The sequence below is a fragment of the Ostrinia nubilalis genome, chromosome 29 (genome assembly GCF_963855985.1).
Source record: "Ostrinia nubilalis chromosome 29, ilOstNubi1.1, whole genome shotgun sequence".
Lineage (NCBI taxonomy): Eukaryota > Metazoa > Arthropoda > Insecta > Lepidoptera > Crambidae > Ostrinia > Ostrinia nubilalis.
In genome coordinates this window covers 7400229-7425754 of record NC_087116.1, presented here as the reverse complement: position 1 = coordinate 7425754, position 25526 = coordinate 7400229, and the positions used below count along the sequence as shown (strand labels likewise).

General features: G+C 35.9%; 1 protein-coding gene and 1 long non-coding RNA gene across 2 annotated transcripts; both read right to left on the bottom strand.

Annotated features, from left to right (window-relative positions):
- Positions 1-9576: 9576 nt before the first annotated feature.
- Positions 9577-23683, bottom strand: LOC135085623 (ribosomal RNA processing protein 1 homolog). The gene is made up of 12 exons (XM_063980399.1): positions 23418-23683; positions 23044-23123; positions 22437-22586; positions 21883-21982; positions 19980-20071; positions 19396-19499; positions 18999-19074; positions 18276-18373; positions 16578-16730; positions 12191-12348; positions 11437-11558; positions 9577-10273 (listed from the first exon to the last, which is right to left on the bottom strand). The coding sequence occupies exons 1-12, from the start codon at positions 23617-23619 to the stop codon at positions 9584-9586; spliced, it is 2025 nt and encodes a 674-aa protein (XP_063836469.1). The 5' UTR covers positions 23620-23683; the 3' UTR covers positions 9577-9583.
- LOC135085819 (uncharacterized) lies at positions 14134-15078 on the bottom strand. The gene is made up of 2 exons (XR_010260225.1): positions 14637-15078; positions 14134-14352 (listed from the first exon to the last, which is right to left on the bottom strand). It is a non-coding gene; the product is annotated as an uncharacterized LOC135085819 (long non-coding RNA).
- Positions 23684-25526: the final 1843 nt, after the last annotated feature.

The window sequence follows — 25526 nt, the reverse complement described above, 5'->3', positions numbered from 1 at the left end:
TTTAGATTAAAAGAAGTGCAAAATTCGCATAAAACTGCGAGCGATACGCTGTGATACACTGTGGGTATGCTGATACGGAAAGGGTTTTGAGATACGCTGAGGTGTTATTGGAAGTGTTTGATTCTGTTTTAGACTGGTATGTGTAATTTTTTTATGTAGCCAGTAGAGTACATGATACACAAGCTATGCCCTGTGATACATTGTAAGATGCGACGCTGATATTTGTATTACAAATGAGTTTTAGGTACATTGATACATAAAATTCGGGGGACATTGATACATAAAATTTAATAGAGAGGAATGTTTGCTTAGTCAACAGCATGTTTAAAATTGAGCTTTATGCGCTTTGATTAAAGTACAAAATTCGTCAAGGGATACATTTATGTATCTATCAGTTTTAACACGTCTTTTTTACTTGGAATAAGGTTGTGTTGTCAACTTTTTGGCCACTTTGGGTGTCACGAAATATTTGACGCTGACTATACTTCTGATAGGTTCCATTTATTCCTCTCAACTGTACCTAATAAAAAAAACTCTTATTTTGAAAAGAATAAGGTCAATATCAATATAATCATACCGTTGTGTGTATTATGAATTTAAATTTTGTATGGAAGCAACATTGGCTTTAACAAAAATATTCAAAATATAACCCGGTTGAGCTAACTGCCGATCGGGTTGTATAGCCTGACCAGGAACATAAAAACCCTGGCATAGAGGCGCGTCAATTGCATTTGATAGTGCAACACTGAGTACAGTCGTACCTGTGTTAAATTAATAGCCTAACTTTATGTATCAGGATTCAGGATTACGGGCTAATTTGATATTTTCATAAATTAACGAAAAAATATTATTATAGGTAACCTGGTTTAAATAAATTAAATGAAACCATCAATCGAGCTAGTAGGATTTATTTTATTATTCATCAATAATCAAATTCAGAACTTGAATATTCAACTGCAATGTCTGCTCATGAACGCTTCAAACTCGGTACTTCTTTCCCAATTCCATAAAATTCAACACTTACAAAGTGACAAAAATCTTTAAAATAGGTAGTTGAAACAAACCACAGCTCATTTTCATAGTGGACTGTACTATATCATAAACATGTCAGTCAATTTGACAACCTTTGTCGGAAACATTATTCAATGAAAATATTGCCGAACCCTTAGTATTTCTCTTCGACAAATACTTTAACACATTGTGAACCACTTTTCTTTCACGACTATAAAAAGATTTTAGCAATTTAATTCACAAAATTAATTGCGCACATTTAAAATAAAGTTTGTTTACACTTTGACAGCAATAGACTGACATGTTAGGTGACATATCAATGAAGTTTTTAGTTACTGTTGCCATTAAAAGAAATTAGTACCATTCGTTTTCCGCAACATGGCGAGGGTTTTTATGTTCCTGGTCAGGCTATAGTTTGGATATTTTTACAGAAATATTTAGTTATTTTCAACTCTCAATATAACTCAAAATTTCACTGTATCTCAAGCTTAACTGTTCACGCGAATTTTATTTCTACAAATCTATTTACAATAGTTCTATATTTTTATTTCAATTTAACCTTTAAATTACTCGATCCTCGCGCAGAGTGAGAGCTGTGACATCATAATATTACAATTCAAGAACTCTTTACTTGTGTATTTTTTAAATATTATCTTCTCTTCAACATAATTATGTCACTGACAAAATCATTAAGCTAATGTAGTCAAATGACACTATACATTAATGACGTCATATCCCCACCTTATCTGTCACTCGTGTAATGCCAGTCTCAGAGATGTGTCAAAATTTTAAAAACATAATAAAAACGATTGCCCCAGGTGGGAATCGAATCTACGACCTTTTGCTCGAAAAATCGGTTAGAGCAGTCAACCCGGCAAGCAAAAGGACGTGGGTTCGATTCCCACCTTTGACAATCGTTTTTCTCAAGTTTTTTAGAATCTTGAGCATAAGCGTGCGTTCACACTAACTAAAGGAACACAAATGTGGATACACCTTTAGTGTTCGAACGCTTGACAGACTACAAAGCAATCGCAACCTGAATGCCTTATACACTACTTGGAGTTACAACGGCAATTTAAACAAAATAATAACAAAATTGTTGCCAAATCCCGTCTTAGGTGAGAATTTAGTTAAAAATGCAACATGTGTTTAAAATATTCAAACCTTTTTTTATTGCTAACAAATGGGACACCCTGTATAAATGCAGTTTGTAACTCCGTCAGTGATGCTCCGAAATGCCTCATTAGAAGTCTTAATGGAAAAAGCACAAACAAAGGAATAACCTCATGTATTTTGTAAGTCATACGGTCTATTTTCGCACGAATTGCTGTTAAAGTGTAGTTGGATCGAGCTTTCTTGATACTTGACGCAAAAAATCATATTCTAAAAGAATTATCTTATTGCAACTTATAGGAACTTTCTTACCCATAATTAATGTTACTATCACTGTCTTAAAATGAAGTATTTTTTACCTACATTTTTATTTATTTTGACAAGTCACTAATTCCTAAAAGCGCGTGTAATCTCTCTCACGCGTCATCCAAATCTGACGTTTACCTTCGTACTGTCATATGTCTTTCGCATGACATACTAACACTGCATACCTATTTATCAATTAGTAATTCTTTCAAGTATCAAGACGGTTCGGTCGCGTATTTTATATGTTAGCGCGCTAAGTAACTTGAGCAATAGAAGCAGAATTACAAAAGGGGGTTGTATCAGAAACGCTATTAGCAAATAGCTCCGTCTCGCTCACTCGCGTTGGGATTGCGTTGTGTGTGAGTGAGACGACACTGTTTGCAGTAGACCCGTGGGACTAGCTTCATCGAATTAGAAATGTCTTTTTATTTTCCTTTTTTTTTTCATATGCATATTTTGCATATATTCGTTTCGAAACTTATTACAAAGTGGTTAAGTTTAGAATGCAATTGCATCAATTCAGTATTTTCAATAACTTTCATTATTTATTTTATAATAAGTTAAGAATAAGAATGTCTTTATTCAGCACAATTTAAGGTATACAAAGCAAGAGTAAACATAAAAAATAAATAAAAACATGCTATACAGGGTGTTAGGTAAATGAGTATATGAGCCGACACTAGCCCATGTTAACATGGGCATATAAATGGTATCGTGAAGTCAGAAATTTGTTATCATCATTTTAATTATTTTAATTTTCATACAAATCTGATTTTATAAATTTTATTTTGTATGACAATTAAAAAAAGTAAAAAGATGATATGAAATCTCTGACTTCACCATACCATTTATATGCATATGTTAACATGGGCTAGTGTCGGCTCATATACCCATTTACCTAACACCCTGTATAGGCGCCCGCTCAGCAAAAATCGTGACATGACACAAACGTCATGCCGAGAAGCTGGTTTTCAGCGGGAACCAATGCGTGATGAGGATTGCGCGCCCTTCTGGTCGAGACGGTTTGATCTTTTGAAGTTAAATTCGAATTACCCTTGCTTTCCCTTCTTTATTTGATTTATTGACATTTTCTTTTTATTATTAATAGAGATATTTCTAATTCGATGAAACCATTAGGGTAAACACACTTCTCAAAAAAATTGTTTATCCCAAAAGTGAAATGGTAGAGAATTCCTTGTGGCATTAAGTTACCGCTGCCTGACCAACATAAATTCTTACACATTTTAGTGGAAATATAAACCCCAACACATTTTCAACCTGACTGCATTGTGTTAAAGTTCAATTCCTTTCAAAGTGTGTTTTACCCCGGTAATAGGAAGGTATGAATCGACACCAATTCTAAAGTACCGTGTATATTGATAAGAGATGCGTTATTATTTTTGTATTGAAACATAGATGGCAGCACATGAGTTGAACGAAATTGCACCTTATGACCTATACAGTAGGTATTATTTTCAAATTAAATGCTTAGTCGAATGTGCTGCCATCTGTTGAAAGATTTATTAAACATTCCAATGATTCGGTGTGTAGTGTAGGTAGGTGTTATCAGGTTATTAATAGTTCAAATTGAACCTTCTTCAAAGGGAATAAGACTCATATTGGTGCGAGCTTACATTCCAGCTCCGCGAAATGTATCTGGCGTGTTCTAAGTCCGCCTGACTGAAGTCCGGTCGCCGAGCACATAGAATTTCGTCCAATGACCCCAAGCTACCCATCCCTATCGCTCGCGCGTAATTATGTTGCTGTCGCGACTGTGCGACGGGCGCCCGCAGTGAGCTTGGGGTCATTGGACGGGATTTTAAGTGACGTAATTCTATTCTACCACCATCTTACCCATAAAGTTAATATACCTAGCGGAATAGAGCAACAAAAACTGAGATGTCACTAGCAGTCACGTCAAACAGAACCATTTTTTTGCAATTATTTGACAGTTCAAAGGGCGTGCCTTTGAAGAAGCAGCACGCTGAAAATTTGAACTGTGATATATTTTCTGATTTTACGTGGATTGATTGATTGATTGATTGTACAAACAGTGAAATAATTCTGACACTGATTCTGAAACTTAATCTTCAGTTATCTAAAAGTTATTTGAGGATTGAAAAATCAGCCCTTAAATAAATATACGCTTGTGTGGGTTCACGTATAATCCAGCGGACGATGGGATGTATAGAATGTAACTCGCACTGATATTCAGCCACACAAAACTATTTTTCGTACCGTTAATGAAAATAAAATAAATAAAAATATATATTACGTTAATTCCTGTGCAGTGCCAATAAAATAGTTAAATATCATGCTGAAATTATTATAATTAATGTCTACGCGGCGTTGTTCATCCAAGATTATTATTAATAATTATTAGAAACACAGGTATATCGCGCTTAACTGAGTTCCTGCGGTATTGGAGTAGTAAGAGTATTTTTTTGTTACGTCCAACATCAGCGAGGCCTTTTAAAAAGAACTTCAGTAACTAGCGGCCGCCCGCTTCGTACGCGTGGATCCCGTTTTACCCCCTTAGGAGTTACATTTTGTAAAATCCCGTCTTAGTGAGCACCTACGTTCTAAAAGGAACCCCCATGCTAAATTTGAGACTCCTAGCACTTGTAGTTTCTGAGATTTCGTGATGAGTGAGTCAAGAGTAGCCCATCGAATCACGTGCCTATTTGCTTAAAATATGTACACACGTCACTATTTGGATGAATAACGTCGCCTAACTCATAGTATATTATATAAAATAGTTGTACGGCAATGTTTCCACATGACGCTAAAAATATAGGCATTTATGTGAATATATAAATATTATATATTATTGTGTTGCGGTTATGTAGCATAGTCTGGGGGCCAGTGAAGTTATATATCAATTACTTCAGTATCTCTTCGATTGTTTTATGCAATTTTATAAAATGTATATATTTTTTATTCAATTTGTTGGAGAAGATCAAACTTTTGTTTTTGTTATAACGTTTGTATCGTAATGATTTGGCATGTAATCGACTATGTATTTCCATTTTTGGGCGTCATCAAAATTATCTCTATTCCACAATCAATGAAAAAAACAAAATGTTATGTAATCATTTTTAAATTATGCTAAAATAAATAAAGTATTCAGTGATGTAGGTTATATTAATATTAATACGAAAAACCCCTTATAGTTCACATAACTAATTCTACCAAAAATAAGTGCAAATTTAGTGATAATATGCGCGTGTATATAAAATAAAGTGTTATTATTAGATTTATATAGGCTAGTGCAATCGTATATTGCTTCCGGTAGATGCGGTTATAGTGGACTAAATTTAATGTTTAGTGTAACAGCAATAAATGAATTGTAACAATATTTATGAACACTAGCCCTTGGACTATACCTAAGTAAGTGTCAACCAAAAATACCACAGTAACTATTTAGGGACCATGAAGTTTTTCAAATTTGAAATTTATTTCTCCTTTTCATACTCAACCCCTAATACTAACTGAATTCTCTAGTTTTTTAGTTATTATTTTTACTTAAAAATATTGATTTTATTTCTACCCTCTGCTTCTGTTTGTATTTATTTATGTATATCTTCTCTCTTATATATTTCAAAGTGCAATAATCGTGATAGTGCTGTGGTTACAGATTGTTATATTGTAAATATATTATACAAACGTTGTATATTGGAGATTATATTGACACCAAACTGTCGGCTTATATAATTTTAGATGGTAATTATAAAAAATGTTAAAACAATTCTGTAAATTTGAGAACAATCTGCATTGACTATAGAATATTATACTATAATAACTTGGCAGAGTTCTGAGGGCTGAGTGTGAGTTTAAATCAAATGTCGTCACTAGTGAGCACGTTTAAAAAACCTATGAAGATTTTAGTTCTTCAAAGTTTCCGCTAGGGGCGCTATACATTTACCCCCTTACTAATAAAACTTACACGCTCGGTGATCAGTGTTTTAAAGTGACGTTTAGTATGGAAATGCCATTTTAAAACAGTGATCAACAACTGTGTAACTTTTTATTAGTAAGGGGGTTAATGTCTTTTTTTACGCGCTTTGACGACGTTTGATGTGAACTCACACTAAGCCCTCTGTACTACAATTTTTTTCATTCGAGACAGCAACATGACATTTCAAATGTCAGAAATGACACTTGACATTTCCTAAGAATTCAATGTCAATTTACTGACACTAACATTTTAATGACAAAAGCAAAACGTACAAAGTTTTCTTCCAAATGTCTTTATTATGTATTTTAATTGTATTTCCGTATCGGCCTAAGAATGGTCGACTTTTTATTAGGACAGAATGTTATTGAATTAAATATGTATTTATTGTTTACAAATTAATGTATTATGTGGTAAGTCTACCAGTAAGAGCGCTTTCACATTTAGGGAATTTAGTAGCGCGACAGAGGCGCTAACGAAAATTTCCGATTTCGGCTTATTCCACTATTCCCCGTTGACAATCGCCCGTCAACGGGGATTAAGAACTTTTTGTTCACTATTCCCCGTTAACGCCAATTGGAACTTATAATGGGGAATAATTAACTAAAAAGTTCATTCATCCCCATTACGTTCAAAATAAAATCCTAATTTAACGAGGATTAATGAACTAAAAAGTTCATTATTCCCCATTATAAGCTCCAATTTGGCGTTAACGGGAATTAGTGAACAAAAACAATCCCCGTCGACGGGGATTAGTGAACTTTTTGTTCACTATTCCCAGTTATTTTAATAACATCAAAGTCATTAACAAATAGTGGAATAATTTCATACTATGTGACAGCGGATGGCATGCCTTCACATTATAAAAACGCCGCTGCCGCGCTGCTGTCGCGCTACTAACGCCCTAATGTGAAAGCGCTCTAAATGGACGCTACAATGGTTCAATGAGGGCTATCGTTTTAGCGCTCACCAGTTAGCGCCACTGTAGAGTAAGATCCTGTCACTTGCTAGTAGCGAAGACAGTGGCGCCAACTGGTGAGCGCTAAAGTGGTAGGAGGACTATCGCATTTGCACTCATCAAGATGGCGCCACTGTAGAGTCACTGTCAATCGCCAGGGGTGCCAACTGTTAAGTATAAAAATGATAGCCCTCATTGATCACGCTCACTAGTAGCGGTAGGCTTTTGCAAACCTAACGTGCTAGGATGCGCGCCTTGATAAAATGTTATCGTTGATTTTGGACGACAATATACAGGGTGGAAACGATAAGAGATCTCACCCGAATATTTCTAAACTATACAAGATATCGCAAAACTGGTTACTGATTCTGATCACGAGATCTTTCAAACGGTACAGAATAAACTGGAGCTATCCGAATATTCAAACTAGTTTTTTGATATCTTGTATAGTTTAGAAATAATCGAGTGAGATCACTTATCGTTTAAACCCTATATTTATGTTTTTTCGTTGTTCGGTGTCTTAAGAAACATTTTTATGTATAGTATAGACGACTCACGCACACAGACTTTAAAAAATAATACTTTAAAAATGTATAAATGAATTATGACAATTATTTTGACGAAATGTATCAAATTAAATGAATTTATTGAATTATTTTGTTAAACAAAATAAGAGATTAAACTTATTTTATAATAGTAGATTTCAAATGTTCAATTTAAATGCATTTATTGACATTAATATGGCAACACACATCAGTCTTGCCATGGTGTTTAAGACAAAAAACTAATTGACACTTGAAGCGTCATATTTAGTGGAGCGTTTGGAGTAGTTTTTGCTTTGGACGCAGTCCGTCGCTTCGAACAGATATTTAGTGGTCATAGACAAAGTTTTTAGCTTACTTTTGTACGTGTTTGTCTGTGGCGACTAAACATTGAGTATGCATAATGTAACTGATTTAAAAATTGTATAAATAATGATAGTTGTAAATATGTAGAAATTTGTCGCACGCTCCCGGCTCAGACATTTTGTCTCTGTCCATAGACAAGAGAATTGTAAATAATGTACAAAGCGACGTAGAGATCGAGCGGGGAGCGTCACAGACGTAGTGTTAAGAAAAGACCACCCTGTATAAAGTAAGTGTAAATATGTGTAAGAAAATACATAGCGACATTAATATTATATACAGTTATATTGTGTTTTATTTTATACATCGTTTTGATAGGTTCTGCATGTAAGATTATGCGAGTTTTGAATAATTAGCGGCCGCCCGCGACTTCGTACGCGTGGATCCCGTTTTACCCCCTTAATAGTTGAATTTTGCAAAATCCCGTCTTAGTGAGCACCTACGTTCTGAAAGGAACCCCCATGCAAAATTTGAGACTCCTAGCACTTGTAGTTTCTGAGATTTCGTGATGAGTGAGTCAGTCAGTCAGTCAGTGACTTTTCAGGGAGTAGAAGAACAAGAAAACATTCAATTTCATTATCATTTATTAATGAAATATGTACTTAATATACAAATCATATTACACAACAATACAAAACTTAACGTTAAACATTGTATGACCACGTCAAAACTAATCTACAATTTCATTAATTGATTTAATAAAATACAAGATGTGATTTTACCACTTACAAATTACGTTTTACTTCATGGAGTCGGTTTCCGAGATTTTTACTATCCTACGTAACTTTGAAGAGGACATTTAATTATTATAATTATTTATACCCGTTATTCATATAAATAAACACGTTATATAAAAACAGTGGTATAGCATAATATAGCAACTGCTTCGGTCTCCTTTGAGAAAGTGTCATAAAACTGCAAATCCTATGGGAATAGAAATAATATTTTAGAGAAAACATAGATTTAAAAAAGACCTTTTAAATGATATAGTCTGGCGCTTAAATCAGCCAGTTCCTGAGATATGGGAGCGTAAGGGACGGATGACATTGACATAATCATGACGTCACAAGGCATACACATTTGAAGTCTCGCTGACGTTTGACCGTCACAAAATAACTCCCTCGTGCTGTTCAGGCACTGACCGAGTTTAGTGCTGACTTATAAGACTGTAAGAATCGATCATAGAATGCAGAATATTGAAACTAAAAACCCCAGAACTTTTTTGTAGAACGAAAAGTATCCAAATGACACGTCATTTCTAAATTTTAGCGACCGAGAAGCGATCGTTCGCTTCGAAGTGAATTTACATTTTCTATGCTTTTTTTAAATTCTTTTTCACTTGAGTCGAAGCTTCTTTTTCGCGAACGGGTTCAACGGAGAAGGTGTCGACGGTTTCAAGTTTGTTTTTGTAGGTTTTTTGCTTCCATCGTAAGGAATATTCGGACTTTGCCTCACGCTTTTGTAGTAGTCTATGGTTTCTTGCATGGAGTTATTCTTAAGTACAAACTTTACCTTCTTGGGCGTTTCAAATGACTTCTTCTGGGTCTTTTCATTTGTCTTTTTTGATAGTTTTAATTGTTTATTTGTTGAAACTTCTAAAGTCTTCTTCGAAACGTCGCTTGTTTTTCTTGGGAGTTTAAATTGTTTATCATTTTTGTGATTTTTTTCATTTTTTGTTTCAGTTTTTACAGGTGTTACCTCTATTTTCTGTTTGCTTGCTTGTTTTTCATTTTTTACAGGTACTGTCTCAGTTTTTGGTTTGTTTACATGTTTTGTTTCACTTTTCACAGGTATTGACTCCATTTTTTCATTGTTTCCATGTTTTATCCCAATTTTTACAGGTGTTGTGTCTAATTTTTGTTTGCTAGCATGTTTTTGCGGCTTCTCTTTTTTACTTTCTTTTCGCGTGTCAGTATGTTTGGGTTTCTTCGCGTTTCTGTCCTTGTGAACGTTTTCCTTGTTGGACGTATTCAGTTTGTGTTTTTTAGCTTTTTTCTCTGTCGCTTGGACTGCCCAGTCACCATTCTGTGAACAATACTCGAGGTTATTTTACTTATACGTTTCTATTAAATAGGCTTCGAAACTACTGGACCGATTTTAAATAATATTTCACCATTAAATAATAAAAAAAAAGTTTATTGCTATAATTAATTAGAATCCTACATTATTCTGATGAACATAGGCTGTTCATATAATTGTGTGGTATAAAAAATGTCTATAGTTGCTCTTTTATCTGTGGTTGTCGCCTTAATAGCCTAGTGGCACTTATGAACGTCAAAATACAGTAGGTAAATAAAAAAAGGTAGCCCTTATGGGGCACTTTACATGTCTCCTTATCTTTTGGGCCCTACCAGCGCTTCGAGACAAACATATGGCAAGTGCTGAGAAGAAACGCCGGAACAAACTCAGTCACCACTTATTGCCAGGAATTATCTAACGGTAAGAATAACCAAATTCAAGTACATCAAATATGTGCACAACTGACCACCATGGTCTGGTATCTAGCTGAAAAATAACCCTAGATACGCCAAGGGCAAGGACACAGAATTTGCCATGATATAGTTACGTCACTGTAAGACCAAATCATGTTGCTTTGTAATATGTTTTCACACATGTTTATGTAAATAAATATCTTTATCTTTTATCTTTTGTCACTATGTGTCGTCACAGAATAATAATAAGTACTACGTACAGAATTTTTACTTCGCGAAGGTATTTAAAAAAATGTATGCTCATTGTCATTAACAATATGGTGTAATTTAGCCTGTCTCAAGAGTCAAGCACCATTTTGTTGACAAACGTCAGTGATCGGCACTGCGCCGAAGCTATAGGGCTGACTTCGGTAAAATGATGTGACGTGAGGTGCCAAACTGCGGAAAATGGCGGAGGAAATACATGATTTATCATGAATAATATTAACTACTTATTTACCTCTCAGTGTCTTGAGGCAACTTAAAAAAGTACATTCTGTTTTTATTATTATTTAGGCAATTAAATACTGCACAGTATTTAGTACCTACACCGTTTTCTTTATTTTCTTCCATCATACACAAGAATACGCGTGCGTGAGTCAATGTTCGCTCGTATGTGAGGCCTTGTCGAATAGTATCCTGTAGGTGGACCATCATGCGTGGATTGTTTTCGATGTAAACTCGCGGAGATGAACAGGCCTGGTGTCGTGTACTTACTGTGGACGTGACATCGCGGTCAGTGTCAGACATCAAAGGGGCAGCAGGCGTGGTGTCAGACACCAGCGCGACTCCGGAGCGACTTTTGGCCAACACTCGCTTGCGGTGCTTGCGGCTCAGCCCTGGAATATGAAAGGTAACTTATTTACAACTACCCTTAAAATAGTAAGACACGGGTCTTAACGTAACTCATTAATAAATGTCGCATTAAGACCCGTGTCTTACTATTTTAATTGAAATGGAACGTGAAAGTTTAAAATCTTAGATTCGGCCAAACACCAGGAGTTATTCTTGGATAAAAGTTTGATCGAATCGGGCCTTAATAATATAAATTACTCTTAATTCTAACTTTATAATTCTGATGAACATAGGCGGTACGAAGTTCGCTGGGACAGCTGTGTGTCAATTGCTGTTCAATAGTCTCGCTAAAACTCGGGAACGGCTGGATCAATTTGTGTTCAGTCCTTGTAAAAATATTGGCGGGTATTCTCACATTTGCTTCGCCAACTTTATTTTCCTACCATCGTCCAATGGTCGGAGCAAGCCCCACTTGCCCGATGTTGCTGTCGCGCTCGCACACTCACTGCGGGCGCCCGTCGCACTGTCGCGACAGCAATATAATTATGCGCGAGCGACAAGGATGGGTAGCTTGGGGTCATTGGACGAAATTCTGTCTGCTCGGCGACCGGACTTTAGTAGTGTCTGGATATTTAATATTATTTCTTTCATCTTCTATTCTATGTATTATTCTCACCTCTCAACGCCAGTTCATCGGAAGCAGCCACGAGTTTCTTCTCCAGTGCTTTGAGTTCCTTCGCCGCGTGCGCCGCTTTGGGTTTCTTCTCTTCGTCGTCGGATCCATACACGTCTTCCACCTTCAGCGGATACTCGTCTTTGGCTAGCTGCTCGAATCTGTACCGATTAAAATGTTTATTTTTATATCATTTTTTCAGGCATAGAACGTCTATGATTTCCATAATGATCGGTTGTCAGCGGTCTGCGTCCTTTATGAGTTGGGTGGACGTCAGTCTTTCCTAGAACCCTGCTGCCCCATCGGGACAGGGTGTAATATGACTTATATTCGTAGTGTACCCTGGGAGTCTGCCTAAAGAAACTAATTTCATTCTTTCCCGAAGACTATAATCCGGGCCTTTTCAAGGCGAAAGTGAATAGGCACTTATAGGGCAGATATGTACCATCCTAGACTGCATCCCACTTAACACCAGGTGCGATTGCGGTCAAATACCTGCCTTGTTATGCAGAAAAAAAATTGCCTCACTATATCAGTCAATCCCCTCCCACTATGGGCCAGACCTTACCCCTTTTGGCCTGCCTGCCCCCTGAATTGACTAACCTACCCCCTTAATGGACTAGCCTACTTACTCCCTTTTCTAACCTCTATGTAGGTCACTGATCTCTACAGGGTGGAAACGATAAGTGATCTCATTCGATTATTTCTAAACTATACAAGATATCGAAAAACTGGTTACTGATCCAGCAGGGCTAAGATGCGCGCCGTGATAAACTGCTATCGCGGCGTTATATCGATTTTGACGTCACTATATCGTTTTATCTACCGGCGCTAACATGGCACCCCGAAAATTATCATGTCATCTGTCAAAATGTGATAGTGATAGATTTGTTTTTTTTTTTTTGTGATAAACCTGGCAAGCCCTAACATGAAGCGCTAACTATATCATATTTTGACATCACGATAGGATAGGATGTGGTGTTTTTATCGTCCTCGATCCTTGCCCACGATAGCAAGACGATAGGAGATTAACTTTTTTGCAAGCTACTTTAACTCTATTTATTTATCATTTATAATGGTAAATGACATTTTACGACTAATTTGAGGCTAGTAAAATTCAAAGAAAGGAATCTAGCACCTTTGTGATACTTTTACTTCTAGGTGGAGATTGAGTTCTAGTTCAAGAGTTTATCAGTGTGAGGCGAATCTTGCGACAGTTTATAATCGCTAGCTGCAAAATCTTAGTGCTCCCACAGTCCCACCCACATATTAATTATTACATTACCTACCTTGTAAAATAACCATTACTTACCTACTTAGGTAGGCAGTCACAGTACATCAGACAATACATATTAAGTTGCAAATGTCGTGAGATACCCCACAGTGTTTAGCTTGATTTAAGTACCTACTGTCATCTGTACCTACATAATCTTGTAAAATTATTGAAAATGGGGCGGAATGTGGTGACCGAGCTTCTTGTGTCTACATCAAACAGTGGCAAGGTCATTGTCAGAAATTAGCATTGGGTGGGATGTGTAATCAAACTTGCTATAATAACAATGAGAATAAATGAATTTTACTAATTTTATAACTTGATGGTGATACCATACATACATTCCACATTACTATCAATCTAATTCCTCCATGTGGTCTTTTTTAAGGGCTTTAATGTGACAGGATGATAATCTTGTACAATTTATTCCATTATAATAAATTCATCATCATCTCAGCCATAGGACGTCCACTGCTGAACTTAGGCCTCCCCCAATGCTTTCCATGTTGCCCGATGGGGCAGCAAGGTTCTGGGGTGGAGGCCGGGTACCGGAATACGCAGCGTGGGACGTCCACCCACAAGGTGGACCGACGACATCATAATGGTAGCAGAAAGGCGCTGGACGCAGGCAATAAATTCATTATTGCAGTGTAATTTCAAAATAATTCAACCATTATTTACAAAATCTTTATTTGGAAAACTTTTGTTTTACAATAGCTATTTATAATTTCAAATACAAACAGAATTCCATGAATTGGTTAGCCTAGCCAGTACCCTTGAAGTTTTTCTTGCTGATTGTTATTGTAAATTTTCATGATAGTGAGCAAGACTTGATTATGTCTGCTTTAGAATGAAATAATCACTCATAATCCCACACTTCTTCATCCACTGTCTGAAAAAAGAAAGAATATTATTTAAACACAATTATAAATATTACAATTACATAAAAAGTTCATAAATAGAAACATTTACTTAATCCTATTTGTATTTTAAGTTTACATACAAAATATTGATCACAGTATTATTACACGGTGAAAGAACTATGTGAAATAAATATAGGAAAGAAGGTGAAAGCTTATTTGTAGGAATAAAGATATTTTTCCTTTTCTCCGGTGCTGTTACTTATGAAAATCAAGATCTGCGGAGTATAGCTAATTTTAGACTTTAGGTACTTACTTTGCTACCTATGAGTGTAACTTTATTTCTCAAATCTCAATAAACTTTCTGACTGCTTCATGTAAGTTGAATAATTACTGTAAACCTCGCATTATGGGGTAGGTAGTGGAGTTCGGTTATTCTGTTAATTTTGAAGACTTCATTCTTTAATACTATCGGTATGATTAGGAATTCTTCATTGTTTTTCTTTAACTTGGTTATCTCTTCGTTTGATATTTTCCGTACTTTAGAAATATTAAAAATAAGACTGGAAACATAAAAATACAATTTTAAAAACACAAACAAATACAATCAAGCAGTCATGTAATGTCAACAAAATTGACATAACTTTTTTTTAATGACGTTCTCACTGCTTTAAGATATGTGTTTTTAGCCGAATTAGTAGCAGAAATGAACGAGATTGAACGAATGAGCTAAAATATTTCAAGGTTGGCCAACATAATAACGCAATTTTTTCTTAATATGGTAACAATTCGGTTATCACGCGATAGCGGTCGATAGACTTTTCTATCGATGGTCCCATGTTAGGGAAAATGATAAAATTATCTACGTGATCGAAAATTGTCTTATCATATCATGTCATTGTCGATGCGCGCATCTTAGGCCTACTGGAAGTGCTTCACGAGCTCTATCAAACGGTACCAATAATAGGTTACAAAATTAACTGGATCTATCCGAAAATTAAATGTTTTCATCCTCCATACTAAATGTATGCGATCCAAACAATATTAGAAGTATTATTTTTTTATCTATACTTATAATAAATCTGTAGAGAGGTCAATTCTGTACATGAAATATATTTTCAAAATAACTATCAGGGGGTGATTAGTGATCGATACTGATGCCAAAAATGCAATCAGTAAAATTTTTGTCTGTCTGTCTGTCTGTCTGTATGTTCCTTATAGAAACAAAAACTACTCGACAGATTTTAACGAAACTTGGTACGATTATTCTTCATACTCCTGGGCAGGTTATAGGATACTTAGGAATTCCCACGGGAACGGGAATTAGCGGGAAAATCCATTTGTATGAAAAATCTAAACCGCTTAAGTTAGACGCTTGAAATTTGGCATGCAGGTACCTTAGTAAAGCTTAGTTACAACAGGATATTGCAAAATTCCCACGGGAACGGGAGTTAGCGGGAAAAAACATTTGTATGAAAAAATCTAAACCGCGTAAGATAGATGAAGGGGGTAAAACGGGATCCACGTGTACGAAGTCGCGGGCGACCGCTAGTTAAATAATAAACACTTCAAATGAACTCGTAAATTGCATTCTTATTTAAAATTATTCTTGGAAAATATTGGTTTTAGCCTTTACTTGCTATAATATTATCAATACATGAGTGCCATCACTGTGGCTGTACTAAATGTATGGAAAGTGGAAACATTGAATTTTGGGATGGATGCAGTTTATTTTGTAACCTATTATCGGTACCGTTGGATAGAGCACGTGAAGCACTTTCAGGATCAGTAACCAGTTTTTGAATATCTTGTACAGTTTTTAATATTATGTGGTTTTACTAAATGTATGGAAGCTGGAAACATTGAATTTTCGGATAGATCCAGTTTATTCTGTAACCTATTATTGGTACCGTTTGAAAGAGCTTGTGAAGCACTTTCAGAATCAGTAATCAGTTTTTCGATATCTTGTATAGTTTAGAAATAATCGAGTGAGAGAACGTTTCCACCCTGTATACACATTGGACTGGCTGCGGTCATAATATTTTTGTGCCTATTTGAGTTTCGCCATTTTGGCGTTATAGACCATACTGTAGGCAGATACGATTGTCCATGGAACTAAAAATAGTGATTTTCTTTCTCGCTTACTCCTATGGTAAGGTTACTACGTACGTCAAAATTAGTTCTTGAGACAATCGTAGTGGCGCTTCAAATTGGCACACATAATTAGCTGTCATTTGTATTGAGACTAGTTACTAACCTCTGCAAGCATATCTTCGTCCGCTTATGCGCCTTAGAGCCAGCGGTAGCGAGCAGGCTTTTCAACGTGCGCGCTATACCACTGGCGTCAACTGAAACTGGATACAGGATCACGTCAACACGTCCTGCACGCGGGTCCAAGGCGGTTGGCACGCTGGGAAACAGGATGATTTTTAACTAAAATATTATAGTAAGATACGGGTTTTAACGCGACGTTTATTATTGAGTTACATTATGTACTCACGGCTTGACATTTCGACTGCGATGCAGCCGTGGTCACAAGTAGACTGGCGGCTCGCGGCGTCGTCCGTTCGGGCAGGCTTGAAAATTTCAACTACCCTCACCTCATATTGCTTTTGACCACGGCTGCAGCATCGCAGAGGAAACGTCAAGCCGTGAGTACATAATGTAACTCATTAATAACGTCGCGTTAAGACCCGAGTCTTACTATTTCAGTTAAAATGGGATGAATATTAATCAGTATAATTTTAACTACGCGCCATTTTTGTAAAAGATACGGGATCGCAAAGTTAAGAAAGAGCACGAAATCGAAATCTATAAAACTTCACAATTTCAAAACTTTCGAAGTAAAAATGGATTAATTAGATATTTTGGGAATTCGACATAAGCACGGTAATATTATCATACAGTATTGTAACTTCATATAAACGGACGAAACGCGAGCTTTCCTTCGAAATTCAAATCTCGGTATGCGCTCGACATGCAAAAGTCGGGGGTGTCGCGAATGTGCCACAGCAATAAACGGACGATGTGTTGTTTTTGAAACAGTAAGTGTTTTTTTTTATAAAAATATTTACAAGTACCTATTTATACAGGGTGTATGATGATATCAATTTTCTGACTTCACCATACCATTTATATGCACATGTTAAAATGGGCTAGTGTCCACTTGTAAACGCATTTACCTAACATTCTGTATAATAATCAAGCATTTTGTACGCCTTTAGTCGAGGCGCATACATTTTCGGTCGCAAATTCATAAGATTTGTTACTAAATCTTAACACAAATATATTTTTTTAATTAAATCTACTAATCACAAAACAACATGCATTATCCTATTACATTCACAAAGTATTTTGTTTGTCAAAATAAAATAAAAAATTACAATCGCAAAATACATCCACAAAACTAGATAGAAATTCTAAGTAGGCAGATGTAATGAAAATAGGGTCTGCAAGTGGGCAGCCCTATCGCATGTTGTCATACGGTGACATACCGCGCGGTTGTTGACATTTATTTCAAAAATATGGACGAGTTGGAATACTGTATAGATAGTATTACCGTGACATAAGTACCTACTGAACTTAAAATAATTTTTCAAAAGGGTCCAGTAGTTTATGAGATGATTTTTCAATCGTTAGATATCTACCTTGTCATTCTGACATATTTCCCATACTTAAACCGTCAATGTGTCAAACTTATTCTTAATTTTAGTTATCCAACGATTGAAAAGAAAAATACATACAGCCGAACATAATAAACTCCTCCTTTTTTTATGTCGGTTAAAAATCAGCCCTTAGGCACGTCACAAACATACAAATCTTTGTTCTTTATAATGAGACATGTAGAGGCTCCTTAAGAGCAAAATGACGATTTGTAAGAACTATTTATTAGTCTAAACAAATAAAGAAATTTTGACTTTGACTTTGAATATCAGCATGATAACGGAGCACTTACTCGTCATCGTCATCGTCGTCGTCATCTATTTCTTCTTCTTCCGCCTCGTCGTCTGAGTCCAGTTGCAGGGCGTCGGGCCCGCCGCGGGGACAGCCCATCTGTAACACAAATATTACCATTCACACGTCACTAAACTACCATTGTAAGCCTAACTTTTAAGGTGGCCTTTGCTGTACATTCATTGGACTATAATTCTACTTACGTTGTACCATAAAAGCTGATTTTTATGTATAGTATTTGGGCAATGATTAGAAGTTGTTTCCTTATCAGCCAAATAGTTTTGACAGTTCCAACTCCTTGCCAGACAATCTTTTGAGGATAGCTGACAAAGCCACGATGACCAAAACTTCATGATCCACCAACATTCTATCCTATATTGGGAGCATACGCTGACAAACTTTTAGCTTTTATTAAATGACGTAGGTCTGGCGTTCACCAGCTCTCAGTCTCATGTGAAAGAAAAATCGAAAATAGGTAGCTGAAACTGCCACTGTACATTGCTATCAAACTTATAACAGTTTCACATCTGTATCTTACATCACTACATAGTACAAAACAAAGTCGCTTTTGCTGTCTGTCCCTTATGATTAGATCTTTAAAATTACGCAACGGATTTCGATGCGGTTTTCTTTAATAAATAGAGTGATTCAAGAGGAAGGTTTATAAGTATAAAACATGTATAATATAGAAGAGAAAAGCCAAGAAATTCTAGAAGACAAATACCTGTTTCCAAGCTCGCGTCTTGTCGCGGTAGGCGAGGCCCTGCTCTGTCTGTCGTAAGAGCTCCGTCAACAGACGCCTGTAAAGTCAAATACAGGGTGTTACATTTTTTATACTTGAATAAATATACTGCCACACAATATGAGAATTGAATCTTATAGCCACGATAGCCGAACGGTGAAGGGGTCGGAGTGGCCGACTCGAGATCCGAAGAACGCGGGTTCGAATCCCACCGCCGCTCGACTATTGTGGTGAGCCCACTCGTAACACAAGCTTATTTAGCTTAACACGAGGGGCTAACGGGACTATTAGTAATTTGGGCAATACAAATTGCTAATAATCTTTAAAAAAAATCTGGATCCTTGGATACTGTTTTAAATGTGAACAAATTAATAGCTACCTGCAAGCGACGCACAGCGCGGGTGAATCGCCGGCGCACATGTATCCACAAAATGGCCGCAGCAACTCTGTCACGCTGACGCCCGGGACTTCGCCCTCAGACACCTGGAAAATAGACGAAAATCAGCAAAAGTAACGGGTAAAACATTAAAATTATTTTAAGCATTAAAAACCCACGAAGAGTAGTGGGCACTAAAAATGGCGATACAGACATGTGTAAAGATGTTTGTCAACATTTTTGTACTCACTTCTTAAGTGCGCTCTTATTTCCCGAGACGTAATTTTTGCGCTTACTGGTATTGTTGATCGAAGACAAAAAGAAAAAGCTGATTTTTATTTCATGTTCATAATCCCGGGGTTACCCCGGGATCCCGGGATTAGAAAAAAGGTCCGGGATCGAATCCTCTCATCGCAACTGAACGCTTGAACAACTTACCACCTAGTTTAAATATTTGACCTCCCAAATATTATGCATCTTTACACTTCTGTGCTTACACCCTGTGTACATCGGCTCACCTTAATGCATCTTCACAAACATCTTCACACTTCTGTGCTTAGCGTTACACCCTGTATACGTCGGCTCACCTTAGCCAGCTCCTCCAAGAAGCAGTCCACGAAGTGCATCAGCATGGAGCCCGCGTTACGTGCGTACAACGGCGTGCGAGGACACAGGAGCCCTAGAAATGAGGTACCATCTAATGTCGATGGAGTAGGAGCTATACAGAGTGGAATTTTGTAATGCCACCTGGAGGAAAAGTACTCTTAATATTGTAGATAGAAAAAAAATCTCAAAGAAAACATTCCTTTATTTTTGAAAAGAAATAGAACTGCATTCATAGATTTCCAAAAATTTGCTTGCCACACCCGGGAATCGAACCAACAAAAATCTGTTAAAAATTACACCCTGTATTTTTATTGCATCGATCATTAGGGTCAAGTATAAGGATGAAATCTCTCTAACAAACTTGATAAATCAAATGAAAGGAAATCCATAAAAACTTAAATTATTTTAATTATGTACAGAAAATTGTATGGTTTGGTTAGTGGATTTTCGAAATTTTTCGAAAATCTATGAATGCAGTTTTCTTTCTTTTCAAAAATAAAGGAATGTTTTCTTTCAGTAAAATTTTCTATCTGCAGTATTAAGAGTACTTTCCCTCCAGGTGGCATTACAAAATTCCACCCTGTTGATCGTTTCACCCACGAAGACGCGCCCCACCATTGTTCCGCGAATGTTTGAGTGTTATCGGTATACGCTAAATGCTCCATGAGTGCACACGCACACTACAGTAATGCCTTACGGATTGCTCGGACCACACTCCCCGCACCCCGCGCGACCGGGACCAAACATTGCTGGGGCGCGGCCGAGTGGATGAAACGATTTATACAGTTAGAGCCCGCGACTGGACTACATACAGTACGTATATCGAATTTTTGGCGCCAATAATGCGACATGTTGAGACAAAATTCGCTTAAGGTCTAATTTTAATTTTTACTGTAAAAAAAATGTACTTAATGAATTTTTTAAAGAAATTACAATTAAAGAAAATAGCGATGCTCCTAAGTATTCATACTCAATACTCAAATATTTATTTTAACCATCATGTTAATTTTACACAATTTTTACACTACTGCCTTTCAACATTTTGGCAACCGGCCAATTAACGTGATTCCATGCCTGGACCGATTAAAAAAAACATTTGACAGGTAGCTGACATCTTGGCGGGAAAATTCCGTAGCGGGTAGTTGAACGGAAAGCATGGGCGATCCGTTTTATTGCTTTTAATTTATTATTTAATGAACTTTAGTGTACAAATGTGATGTTATTTTGTGTTTTAAAGTGTAGTGGAGTGATAAATACGTAAAAACATTGAAACAATGAAGTTGTCGTGTGAAACTATTGTTTATATTCCACTGGCTTAAATAAACCTCGTAAAGAGAGTTGCCCCATAAAAAATATTTTAAAAGCAGTTTTGTAATACGTTTTTACACAAGCAAAATTACATTTTATTCCAACAAAAACAACATTAACAAAAATGTCTCGCAATGCAGTTCGTCTGCCGTAAAAAATTATGAGTTTGATGTACAAATACAAAAAAAAATACAATTACAAAATATTGATTCATACAAACAAGTCAAATAACAAAGTTTTGGATCTAATCCTTTTGTTTTACCAACTTGTATTAGGATCAGATCGAAAGTATGTAAGCCAAGATGGTTAATTCAACACCTATCAACCTAACCTTGTTTTAAAATTATGTGAGATGTGACCTGCAAAGATGTATTTATAAACAATGATTTTACACAAGAATGTGTTACTTAACGGGAACACAGTGTTTTGTTGAGTAACACTGTTGGGTAACACTGTTACTCAAAGGGAAAAAAATGTGGCATTGAGTAACAGTGTAACTAAACGGTATTTTTTTTACCATTGGGTATCAGAGTTACACAAAATGGTGTAACTCAACGGGAACAATTCAACACTTACCATCGCTGCCGGTCAGCATGTCGGCGTATTGCTTGCACGCGGCGCCCCAGCCGGCTCGCCGAATGATTCGCAGACTGCCGCGGAGGTAGCGGCGGACTAACTGCGGAGGAACGTGGTTGTGAAGGTAAGCTTTTTTATTTATTTATTTTAAACTAAACATTAAACACTGCTATTATTTTGTGCTACTTATCAGTGGACTGTGACAGAACAGAAATTTCTAACTTAAGGACAGATGGCCTAACATGCCCTTGCCCCATTGGTTAATCAAATACATAAAAGATACCATCTAAGTCAAAGGAAAACTAATTTATTATTTCTATACCCACATTAGTTACTATAACATTACAAACCTGGGTTAGGGTGTAGCAAAGGACTTTCGAACGTATTTTGTGGAGCTGGGACGAAGAAAAATTGTCAAAGTTAGTACATATGGAGTAAATTTTTCAACTTTTTCCTATCTGAAGTAAGCTAAGGGGGTGCAGGACTTAGCCTAAAAACTAGCTGGCAATATAATAACCAGATACACGTTCTTAAAGCAGCTATTGTCTACGTACCATCAGAAACTTATCCATACGATGTTGGTCGATGCCGTACCACTCTGTTGCCAGCACCTTGAAGCCAGCTTTGGTCATGAGCAGCGCGTACTTGATCTGCTCCGGAGGAAACAGGTCTAGGATACTGGCTATGGTCTCGCAGAGTTCCTCCTGAAAAGTATTATTAATAATGTCATTTTTATTCATAGTATGTTGGAGGTTAATTTACAGGAATAATACAAATAATATTCATCATTTAAGACAGGCATTTACATAATTATGCCAGTCAGAAATGAATTGTTTATTAAACAGGTCTAAAATATTTTGTGGTATTTTTTAAGGATGTCTAGGGAAGGAATCTTCTTATGGAGTATTAATAAATTATGGTTATTCTTTGGTCTTGATGTAAATATTTTCGAATACTTATACATATTTTAATCAATGAAAGTGTTGTGCCAATATGATGGCATCTAGCTGCATTCTATCTAAACTTTTTCTTTCATTTTCAGACTTCATTATTTAGGTCTCAGACATGACAAATAATTTCGTTTTTTAATTAACAGTCTGCTGGTTTCCACCTGTTTGTAGTTACAAATACACCAATTTTTACAAAATGAAGGTTACTAACCTGAACCAAAGGTTTGTCCGACATCCAAACAGCATAAAACAGCCCCTTCCACACCCTAATAAAGTCATCTTCCTTAAATTCTGTAAAAAAAGGTATTTGATGAGAAAAAAAACTGATACTTTATCCAAAACTATGATTTTGTGTAGGCACTCTCACATAAATGAGAAATAGTTATTTTCTTAATACTTTAAACTACAAGAATGCTGGCATTACAATGACAAGTGAGTTTTATAGACTCTGTAAGTAGTAAACAACATTTTTGTTGGGAAAGCATGAAACTTTTGAGGTTATGCGCCAATAAATCGATGCAAGTTTTTTGTTTGATATTCTAATAAAATTAACTAAGTAAGCTTTAAAATGATAAATATACATACCGTATCCTTTAGCAAAACAATTTAAAAGCCATTTCTTGAACGTTTTCAGCACTCTATCGCGGGTTTTCTTTTCGTTTCCAGAAAGCAGCCTGGCAAACTTAATTTCTTGGGCCACGATCAAAACCTTTTCTTTCTTGTCCTTCGGTTTAGGTTTCCTTAGCGTTTTACGCTTCTTTTCTTTAATTTTATTGACGGTTTTCATCTTGAATCGATTTTACAGAACGTGTTTTCAGTTCAGTAAACCAACAAACGTCAAACGTTTACGAAAACGTGTGATTTTAAAACGTCAAAAAATCTGATATTATTCAAGGTTCACACGTATCTTAAGGCAATAGACGCTATTTTTCTTTAACGCTATATTTATTGAGTGTTGTCATAGTCGAGCTTAATTATTCCCATTAATCAATACTGACTGAAAATCAATACGCAATTTTCGGTCAGCAGTGTCAGTTTTGTTTATAGCAAACTAGCTGACCCGGTGAACTTTGTTCCGCCTTAATGGCAATAAATAAGCAGACTTTTTTTTTAATTCGAACGGGATAAAAATATCCTATGTCCTTCTCCTGGCTCTAAACTCCCTGACAATTTTCAGCTAAATTAGTTCAGCCGTTCTTGAGTTATAAGTGGTGTAACTAACACGACTTTCTTTTATATTATATAGATTAGCAATATTAAAATGATTTACAGGACCGGTCTTTGTGGGAAACCTTGGGGGAGGCCTGCAGTGGACGTCTTTCGGCTGAAACGAACGAAATGGTTTAGAATTTTTACAAAAATCCCTCCCAAAAATATATTACTGTTTTTAAGTACTATCGGGGACTCTTCCGCCTGACCACTTTGTAGAAATTTTAGCGTAAGCGCATCGCTCCGGTCACGTGCTCACCCCGTCTCTAATTGGTTACGCATTTTACTATATTTTTACTACGACCAATAAGAGACAATCAGGGCTTAGGTTGCAATACGAAATACCATTGTGCATTTTATTGTCATACGGTTAAGGTTTAAAACGAAATGTTTCTTTTTCTTCTACTTTCTTAGTTTTAGGCTGAGTTGCACCACCTAACTTTGACCGTAACTATAACGGTAACCGGTGCTTTTTGTATGGAGTTTGACAGACTTTTGACGTTTGTTAAAGTTAAAGTATAAAGATGGTGCAACTCAGCCTTAGAATTTTTATAATAGAATTTGGTTACAAACAAATAGATAATATGTATTTTTTTAATATTGTGTTTTTATACGAGGTCTGTCTGCTTTTTACTTTGGCGAACTGTCGACATATTCTCTTCTTTGTTTTTTTGTGAAGTTTTGTGATCAATAACCGATTGATTTTGTTTTGTGTTGACCCGTGCTAGTAATTGGACTGTTTGATTGCCTTTTTATTGACCTCCGCGCGATTACTGAACCATGCCTCTCAAAATAAATCTTAATTCTTATACATAATATTTACTTACATACTTACTATACATTGTTAACTGTTTAAATATTATTACGTTGTTATTGATTTAAGACCTTGTGTAAAGACACTTAATGTGCAATTGAAATAAAACTAACATAATATTATAATATTTACGATAACCAATTACCTGGATCATTGCTACCTAGTGCAATATTTGTATTAAATTGTAATAACGTAGATAAGTGTTTCTTTAAAACGGAAAACAAAAGTTGCTAATGTATTAAAAATAAATAGAAACCTATTATAGGTTTTTATTTACATTCAAGGATTTAAGAAAGTTATTATGTAGCCAGATCTTACAATAATTGTTTTTAAGCCACAAATATTCCTTAACTCTTTACTAATTAATTCAATAACATATTGTTTTAAATAAATTATAAGTTCCGAATAAATTAAATACCTATTAAATAAGTAAAATTCGAAAGTAACTGTATGATTTTGTATTTCTCGCCTTAACTAGCTAAACTAATATCATGAGATTTACACTCTTAATATCAACAATAATTATAGAAAGGGCTACTTTTTTCTCGGGAAATTGCACAGTTACAATGTGCGATACCAATTTTGTGACCCGAGCGGGCAATCGCTAGTTCAAATTTTACACGAAGCCCCATATAATATTTTGTAGCGATTCTTTACTGGGTTTCAAATTG